The sequence below is a fragment of the Pseudochaenichthys georgianus genome, unplaced genomic scaffold (genome assembly GCF_902827115.2).
Source record: "Pseudochaenichthys georgianus unplaced genomic scaffold, fPseGeo1.2 scaffold_449_arrow_ctg1, whole genome shotgun sequence".
Lineage (NCBI taxonomy): Eukaryota > Metazoa > Chordata > Actinopteri > Perciformes > Channichthyidae > Pseudochaenichthys > Pseudochaenichthys georgianus.
In genome coordinates, this window is record NW_027263014.1 from 73,930 (window position 1) to 84,138 (window position 10,209).

Consider the following 10,209-nt stretch of genomic DNA (forward strand, 5'->3'; position numbering starts at 1 on the left):
AGTAGTCAGATCGCTACTCCTGCTGATTTTAAAGCTAGGTCTGGGTTGGGTTTCATCCACTTGAATGTGCGCAGTCTGTTAGGTAAACTAGATTTTGTCCGTATCTGGGCGAGCTCAACTGACGCTGACGTCATTGTTTTATCAGAAACATGGCTAAATAAATCTATTTTGGCCTCTGACATTGCCTTAAATGGTTTTAATGTGTATCGTACCGACCGGCCTAATAAAGGTGGTGGCGTTGCCATTTATGTTAAGAATAAGTTCAGTGTAACCACATTAGTTTCCAAATCTATCAGTAAGCAATTCGAATTTTTTGCCTTAAATATAGAAGTGGCAAAGAGTCAACAGGTCATGGTGGTGGGCTGTTACAGACCCCCCTCAGCTGGCAAGGACTCCTTGTCTTCGCTAGAAAATCTTTTATCGCAGCTAGACTACAAGGAAATAGTGTTACTTGGAGATTTTAACTGGGACTGGTTAACTGCAGTGTCAGAGGATTTTAAAAACCTTTGTATCTCTTTAAATGTTACTCAGATTGTGGACAGTCCTACTCGCCCTAACATTAAGTCCCCTAATAAATCATCCCTAATTGATCTCATTTTAACTAATGTTCCCCATAAATATTCATCTGTGGGAGTTTTTGCAAATAATCTGAGTGATCACTGATCATTGTAGCCACAATTAGGGACACTAAGGTCCAAAAGGTTAAACCTTGCATTATCATTAAGAGAGACAAAAAACATTTTGTGGAGCAGGGTTTTGTGCATGATCTGTTTGATTGGGGGTAAAATCGATCTGTGTGCTGATGTAGAAACCGCATGGTCTTATTTTTATCTTGGTGTTATGGAGATCATTGATAGACATGCACGCCTGCGTACATTTAGAGTAAAGGGACCAGACAATCCTTGGTTTTCTGCTAATCTGTCCAGTCTCCTTCATGAGAGAAACAAGGCCTGGGCAAAGGCTAGGAAATCAGGCTCAGAGGTAGAATGGCTGCATTTTAGGCAGCTAAGGAATAGCTTCACATCGCAAATCAAAAGTGCTAAATCAAAGTAGTATCTGTCAGTAACCACAAAGAATCTAAATAATCCTGAACATTTTTGGAAAGCCATTAAATCGTTATCCACCGGCGATATCCGTAATGAGCTACCTCCGTGCCTTACCACAGCATCTGGCACTATATCGGACAGGGCTACTATGCTCAATTGCTTTGATGAGCATTTTGTGTCCTGTGGTTCTATGTTTGATTCTGTCACTAACTCTGCTTCTGTGAACACCACAGTATGTGACTCTGAAAAACGTGTGTTGGAAAACCCTTTTAGTTTTACCCCTTTTACTGTTGATGTTGTACGTGAAGCTTTAACCAAGCTATATCCTAAGAAACCGGCTGGCCCGGACAACGTAGAACCTTTCTTTTTAAAGATAGCTGCAGATTGTATTGCTCCACCTCTCACTACTCTTTTTAACCTCTCCCTCAGCACTAACACAATTCCAAAATTGTGGAAGACAGCGTATGTCCTGCCTTTGCTAAAAGGAGGGGAGGCCACCTTATTAAATAACTATAGACCAATCTCTAAGTTGTCAGTTCTGGCTAAGGTTCTTGAACGCTTAGTGAGTGAACAGGTAAAGGTGATTTTATGTACAAATGACATCCTGTCTAAACATCAGTCAGGCTTCAGAAAGCAACACCTATCACTGCCACAATGAAAGTGGTGAATGATGTGGCGAGTATTTTAGATAATAAGCAGAGTTGTGCAGCTCTATTTATTGACCTTTCAAAAGCGTTTGACACCGTCGATCATCACATTTTAAAGCAGAGGCTAGCCAGTATAGGCATGTCCAGCCATGCAGTGGGGTGGTTTGTAAACTACCTCTCTGAAAGGTCCCAATGTGTTCACTTTGATGGGCTGTCTTCTGAGTGGTGAAACATTGATAATGGTGTTCCTCAAGGTTCTGTTTTAGGTCCACTTTTATTCTCCATCTACATCAACAGTTTAGGTGAAAATGTGGATGTAGCTACTTTACATTTGTATGCGGACGATACCATGATGTACTGTGCAGGTCCCTCCATTCAGGAGGCTGGTGTTAAATTACAGGCTGTTTTTAACATTATTCAGACTCAGCTCTCTGAACTAAAGCTTCTTTTAACACTAGAACCGCCAACGGGTAAATTTTACCCGCAGCTGTTTTTTTTATTGTATGTAACTTTTTTTCAATAAAATATTAACGTCTCCCAGTCCGTGACTTTTCCTGAAAGTGTGTTATGTAACACCCTGTGTTGTTAAAAATTGTCAATATGAAGTCAGATTGAAAAACATCGCCAAAAAAATGGATATTTATACCTATTTCCGCCAACGGGTAATATTTACCTCATAGAAATGCAGCGCTCCTCGCGCTATTGATTTCGCGATCAAAATGATCAAAATACTACGAAGGGAAGATATTTTCGTTTGGAGGGGAAGCTCGCGAGTGTGCGTGTATATACGTGTGTGTGTTTGTGTATTTTTGCGTTTTTGTGTATTGTGTTTGTTTCCCAAAGAAAACCCTCACGAGAAACACCGGCTGTTGTTATGCCTGCTGTGATGTTAAATTACTCCGTTCTCCGCTTGTAATTATGCCGTTACAAGCTTCAAAGTTATATTTATCATCTGAATTTGCCGAAACAAGTTTAATATTCTGAAAGCCAAGACTTTGTTTAATTTAAATCATATGAAAACAAACTGTAACGGACCCTGCCGTGTTATCTATGATTACTATACTCTTACGTTCATAATTTCAGCCGGAGGGAGGGGGGGCGGCGCTGCTGGAAGAGCAGATTGCGAGTGAGAGGTGCTTGTCTTCGTCCCTTTACAAGCTTCAAATATGTATTTATCGTGTGATTTTGGAAATAAAAGTTTCATATGCTGAAAGCCAAGACTTTGTTTGTTTAAAATCAAACAAAACACCCGAACCCTGAAAAAATAGTTTTTTACGTAAATCCACGTTTATTCTGAAATGAGCCGTTGCGACTTCCGACTGATTTCGATAGAGCGGGTCACATATAATATGAAAAACTGAGAGTCCACAGATTATATTGGTATAATACATGCGATCAAAACTCACCGTTCTGTATGGTACATTGTACCTTGGAAATCAATGGCGGGTAAACTTTACCCGTTGGAGGATATAGGTATACAGCGACCTCTGGCGGTTCTAGTGTTAAATGTTGAGAAAACCAAGGTAATGCTCTTTTCTAAAGCTAAAAAGACACCAGAGCCTGTTTTAGATATTGTAACTACGCAAGGAATAAAACTTGAAGTGGTTACCTGTTACAAATACCTTGGTATCTGGCTTGATGATTGTCTCACTTTTAAACTTCATGTCAATAACCTGCTTAAAAAGCTGAGGGTTAGGCTAGGTTTCTTCTACAGGAACAAGTCCTGTTTCTCGCTTGAGGCCAGGAAAAGGCTAGTCACTGTGACCTTTTTACCTGTGCTGGACTATGGTGATCTGATGTATATGAATGCACCTGCCAATTGCCTGGTCAAGTTAGATGCTGCGTATCACAGTGCACTGAGATTTGTGACAAACTGTAAAGCATTAACCCATCACTGTACCCTGTATCCAAGGGCTGGTTTGCTTTCACTAACTGTACGGAGGCTCAGTCACTGGTACATTTTTATATACAAAGCCATGTTAGGGAAACTTCCATCTTATATCTGCTCCCTGATCTCACGGAAAATTGTAAGTGGCTACTGCCTGAGATCGAATGCTGTGGTTTTATTAAATGTGCCAACTGCTAGGACTGTCTTAGGGAAGACAGCTTTTAGATGCGCAGCTCCTCTGTCTTGGAATAGTCTGCAAATTAAATGGAAACTGAACAATCTGGTGCCACTAAATGTTTTTAAAGCTCGGTTGGATGCTACTCAATCGGAAGTTATTGGTACCTGTTTATGTGGATAATTATGTAAATGAGCTGTATGATGTCCTTTTGTTGTTCTGTTTATGTTTTATGTTTCATGTGGAACTACTTGAGCAGGTCTACCTTGAAAAAGAGATCAATGATCTCAATGGGATTTATCTGTATAAATAAAGGTTTGAAATGAAATGAAATGAACTGGACACAAACTGTTGACCCCGCTCCACTCAGGCAGGAGGCTGCGCTCCATCAGGACCAAAACCTCTCTCCACCTGAACAGTTTCTTCCCCTCTGCTACTGGCCTCATCAACAAGGCCCAGGACCCCCACTGAAACTGACTTTTATCCATCCCAGAAAAAACATTATGCGTTACATTAATGCACATAACATAATGCGAACAACATCTTGTTATTTAATTTTTTTTGCACATTTCTTCTCCACATTACCTCTTTTAAATCAGCACAGCTCTCTACTTTAAATAAAGCATATAGTATTTGTCATATGTTAATGTTGTACATTGTCACCTCTGCAGTAAATGGTCCTTCGAGCCAGAGACTGAGCCACACTCCACACAGTGAACACATGACTGATTCAGAGACTGATGGCATGCAGACAATGGATGAACCCAACAATGGAGGTCAGGCCCTTTCTACTGGGAACATGGATGGATCCGAAGGTGTCCCAGAGCCTAGCCTTTCACCTGCACCCTTATTGCCCACCTCTCATCCAAAGCACCACATTCTGCCATCCGTATCCCTGGAAGCATTAGCCAAAGCCCTGACAAAGCCAATTAGCCATCAAGACCTAGGGGCTAGACCCAAAAGAGATAGACGGCCCCCTGATTACTATGGTTTTCCACGGCAGAAGGCAGCATCCCAAGTGTCTCATAGTTTAAGTAGTAAGAGGACACACTTCAGCAAGTCAGCATCAATTTTCCGTATACAGGCTCTAATATAGTTATATCGTTTCCTTGGTTCATGCACATAATTCAAAGGACTCACCAAAATAAACATTACAAATCGATCAGAGAGAAAGACGGATGCATTAAATGCGGAATAATCCATAAAATGGACAAATGCACCTTAAAGAAGGCCATGTAATGTATGCAAGGACATTCACTTAATTATTCTCCATGACTTTAATTCAAACAAATCAGCTTCAGTGATGTACACATCCCCCTCCTCAGAGGTTCTCTCCATGGACAAACCTAACCGCTCCCATCAAGTCATGTTGAAAGCTGTCAATGTACTTTTCCACAACGGGGACAGGACCCTCACAACTCATGCAGTCCTTGATGATGGTGCTGATCGATCCATCCTGCTCTCTTTTGCTGTCCAGTGTTTGGGTCTCTCAACACAGCCTGAAACAATCTCACTACGCACAGTGCGGCAGGATATAGTGCAAGTAATTGGAGCAACTGTTTCCTTTGGAATTTCCCCTATTGACCAGCGAACTGAAAGGCATGTCTTCAACGGAGCATTCACTGCTGAACATCTCGGTCTTTCAGAGCACACATACCCTGTACAACAGTTACAAGAGCAGTTTCACCATCTCAGAGATATTCCATTACAGCCAATTGACCATGCATGCCCTCTTGTCCTCATTGGCAATAGCTACCATCTCAACAACTGAATACCCCAATAAATAAAGCAAAGAAATTGCAACTCTTGTCTCCTGGTGGTTTGTGGCTCCAGTTTGAACATGTATCTCCAACAAATGGTCGACAATCACTAATGTAGTATTAATATGTGGAGGTTATCCTTCTGAACCAAACATGTAAGTATCATAAGTGTGTGTTTTCCAGCTTCTCTCTGCAATAGACTGAAATCCAATGGAAGAATCATTGCTTTTAGTTGAGGGAGCCTTTGCGTTGTTAACTGTCAGGAGAACAATAATGTATATGTGAATGAACAATCAGTTTGTACAAAGTAGTGTGTCATACTTGGGAAAAGGTCAAAGAACATGCTAGTCTTTTTGTCAGATCATTGTGAAGCATCAGTTGTCCTCTACTACAAAATACAAGGTCCCTGAAAAATGAACTAATTCTCTGCATTCTGTTGGCTTCAATGGTAAGTTGCTGAATGTGGGGTTCTCTGAGGGGGAGGGGTGACTAATTAGTTACGTTAGTCAGGTATAAAAGACAAAGGTTGACCAGGTAGGATATCAGTTCACAGCAACAGCACATCTACAGCCAACATGAGCAACACCGGCATGAACATGAGGGGCAAGGTACTTTCAGAAGTCTTTATGTAATAATCAGGAATTACTGTTTGCAATATCATAGTTTATTCCTAGCTAATCTATTTCTAACCATTACAATTCCCTTCTTTCAGATCACCTTCTACGAGGAGAAGAACTTCCAGGGTCGTTCTTATGAGTGCATGAATGACTGCTCTGACATGTCCTCCTCCCTGAGCAGGAGCCAGTCCTGCAGGGTGGAGAGCGGCTGCTTCATGGTCTATGATCGTTCCAACTACATGGGAAACCAGTACTTCATGAAGAGGGGCGAGTACTCCGACTGCATGAGCATGATGGGAATGAGGGACTGCATCAAGTCTTGCCGTATGATCCCCATGGTGGGTATACAACTGTAACCGACGATTCTACTATGGGTGACCACCCGACAACTCTTTACATTAAATCATTAATTCATAATTCTTCTCCCCAAAGCAGCACAGAGGCCAGTTCAGGATGAAGATCTATGAGAAGGAGAACTTCGGTGGTCAGAGTCACGAGATGATGGAGGACTGTGACAACGTCATGGACCGTTACCGCATGAACGAGTGCCAGTCCTGCAACGTGATGGACGGTCACTGGCTGATGTACGAGCAGCCCCAGTTCAGAGGCAAGATGATGTACATGAGGCCCGGAGAGTACAGGAACTTCAGGGACATGGGCATGAGCGGCCAGAGGTTCATGAGCATGAGGCGTATCACCGATTCCTGCTAAATGTTCACTGAATGTTTCCTGAATTTATAAAATGCCAAATAAAAAATTAACCTTGAATGTGACTTTTCTCATGCTTATTGTCCATCTGTTAAAATCACACATTATTAATTGAAATTAATTATATAAGATTTATTTGACAGTAGGCAACTATTAGCAATGCAAATGTTGATACTAACATGTTTTATATCTGATGAGAAATGTGTTGCAAGGTTGACAACAACAAAAAACATAGAATGCCACAATTGATATTGGATGACGGATAAATACACTGGGTTGATGACGTGACAACACTTTGGGTAATTAAATAAAAATGAGATTATTACATTTTTAAGCTAAGGTATTATTTTTATTCAGTAAACTTTGTATTTAGTAAACTTGTCATGGTTTTGGATTTGTGTTGCAATTTTACGGTTATATTTTGAAATTCTGGGTACCACTTTACAATAAGACTAACCCTTATAAAAGGATTCATTAAGAGTTTATAATTAGGTTATGAAATAGGTTGTAAACACTTTATTAATCATTAAGAACCATTTATAAACCAGTTCTAACATAGTTTTCATACATCAACACAGCGTCATTATTTGGCAAGATGACTAAGTCTTATATTGGCTACTTAGCGAGAATCAACTCAGTGAACAACAGATACCAAGGATGCTGGCTGATGAAGGAGACGAAGTTAGCTAGGTAGCCAATATAAGACTTAGCAGTACAGATAAATGTTGGCTCACTATTTGGCAAGCAACCGGTCACAGTTGCCCTGTTTATCTCATGTCTTATAAAAGCTTATTAATGATTTATAAAGTATTCACAACCTAATAATAAATTAATTACAAACTATTCGTAAAACCTTTATAAGGGTAGTCTTATTGTAAAGTGTTACCAAATTCTGTTCTCCCCGTGTCATGGTTTTCCTTCCGTGTATTTGCCCTCCTGTGTATAATTGTCTCATTGTGTTCACCTGTTGCGCCCCCCCCCCCCCTCCTTGTGTTTCTGCCTCCCCTGCCAAGCTGTGTCTTTTACTGTGATTACCCTTCTGTGTATTTAGTCTTGTCTTCCCTTTTGCTCCCTGTTCGGTCGTCGTCTTTCTCATCCACGTTACCTGCCGGTACCCGTTGTAAGTTTGTTCCTGTTCCTCGTGCTCCTCGATTTGCTGTTTTAGTTGTTACCTGTTTGTCTGTATCATCGGCTTTTTATTAAAGCTAGCTTTTTGTTACATGCCTTTTCCTGCATTTGGGTCCTATTTTCTCCAACCCTGACAGTACTAGACTGCTGTTTTCGCCTGTCCTTTGCTGCTGTGCTGATTTTGCTCCAGGAACATCGCGGATACTGTGTGCTGGTCTGGGGAAATGGCCCATATCGGGATTCTGCTGTTCCTGTTAACTGTTTTGGACTATGAGAAGATCTCTAGTCATTCTGAGAAGTCTACTGGATTCAGGTCTGTTCTGCCACCCGCAGTGGGCATCCCCTGCAAAGGTTCGGATGTGTTGCTCAAACAATTACCGGTTGCCTTGTCACAGACAATCTGCTCGACAAAATATGTTTGTCTTTTTTGTTTTCCTGCGATGATGGTTCTTCAGGACTGCTTCTTAAGCTCTAATCACACTCTCGCAGACTTTTCCGGTGTTTCTAAATTAGATGACAATGTACAGATGTAGCACTCCAGATCAGACTCAAATGGGTGTGTCCCAGTCAAAAGCCCAGCGGATGCCAGTGGCTGGGGGTGTTGCCAAATTGCTAGAGGGCGTTGCCCAATTTCCCTATTTGTTCAATTACAGGATTTAACCATGAGATGGCGCTTCATTCACAAAATACACAATGGGTGTTGTAGAAACATCAATATTTTAGATCAAATAAAGTATATAGTTTGCTTTATGCAGTATATTTCTTGTAATATTGTACAGTAGATTGAAGTAAATCAACTTATACATTAAGATAAGATAAGATGGACCTTTATTAATCCCGTGGGGAAATTCAGTAGTTCAAACAGCAACAGGGTGAGAGTGAAAAACAGGACAGCACAGTTTCACACAGATTAATAAAATCAAAAATAAGATGAGCGATAAAAATAATAATAATGAGAAACTATGAAATAAGAAATGAATAAAACTAAAATGTAATTATCATATAATATATTATAATGTATTGTATTATTAAGTAATATCATACATGAACCCCATTATAGCAGATGCCACATTGAATGGATGAACACATGTATGCATCAATAATTACAACAGAGTATTTCTAAATACAAGTTGTAAAAATACTTATATGTATTTAATATTAACCCTTTGGAGTCGACCGTCACGCCGGCGTGATCAGATCACATGACCTGTTCAAGCCGGTGCCGCATAAAAACAACAGTCCGGACAACATTGCCGTGTGTTTCTGTCGAAAGTACTGGCATGAAACTATATCCCAGTCTTTGTTTCATGCAAAAAGACCCAGTAAACACGGAGATACGGTGATATAAAGTTAATACAGATATATTTCAGAAGTATGAATAATGGAAGCACATATTTTAATATCTTCGCCGTATTTTATCATTTTACGAAACGGAAAATACTGGAAACTGTAGATCCTGCTCAACAGGATGTATATGTGTATTTCTGTCGAAAGTACTGGCTTGAAACTATATGCCAGTCTTTGTTTCATGCAAAAATACCCAATAAACACGGACATATGATGATATAAAGTTAATACAGATATATTTCAGAAGTATGAATAATGGAAGCACATATTTTTTATCATTTTACGAAACGGAAAATACTGGAAACTGTAGATTCTGCTCAACAGGATGTATTTACCAGGGAGGGGGTGAGGTAATCAGTTAAACGGAGTGATACGAAACGAGACGAAAAGAGACGAAGAGGGACGGCGGGAACCGAAGAGAGACGGCGGGAAATGGAGAGAGACGAAGATATACGAAGACAGGCGGCGGGAGACGAAGAGAGGCTGCGGGAGACTGCGATTGAAGTAAAGTGACAGACAAACATTGAGAATTTAGATATAGTTAGATAGATTTTGAGTTTTGAAGACTCAACTATGATGAAGAGAACTCTGAACGTGAGTCAAGCTTTAAGCTTGTTTTTTGACATGGAGGAGGAGGAATCTGTGATGTTGCCCTCTGTGTCGTAGTTGACAGAAACCGCTTTGAAGCGTGGCACAGATAAAGACAGAAAAAAAAGATTGTTGTACATAATATGTATATATATATATTTGTATTATATTTATAATAACACTTTTGCCTTATCAGAATGAAATCCCATGCTACCTCAATCAAACTTTCACATTATCATAGTCACATCCCATGTATATATTTCCAGCTTTAAAATGGTTTCGTTGTGTATGTTTGTGTTATGAAA

At 40.2% G+C, this 10,209-nt stretch overlaps 1 protein-coding gene across 1 annotated transcript; it reads left to right on the forward strand.

Annotated features, from left to right (window-relative positions):
- Window positions 1-6,082: 6,082 nt before the first annotated feature.
- Window positions 6,083-6,844, forward strand: LOC117442644 (gamma-crystallin M2-like). Its single transcript, XM_034078605.2, has 3 exons — window positions 6,083-6,124; window positions 6,229-6,471; window positions 6,569-6,844. The coding sequence occupies exons 1-3, from the start codon at window positions 6,092-6,094 to the stop codon at window positions 6,842-6,844; spliced, it is 552 nt and encodes a 183-aa protein (XP_033934496.1). The 5' UTR covers window positions 6,083-6,091.
- The last annotated feature ends 3,365 nt before the right edge of the window (window positions 6,845-10,209 follow it).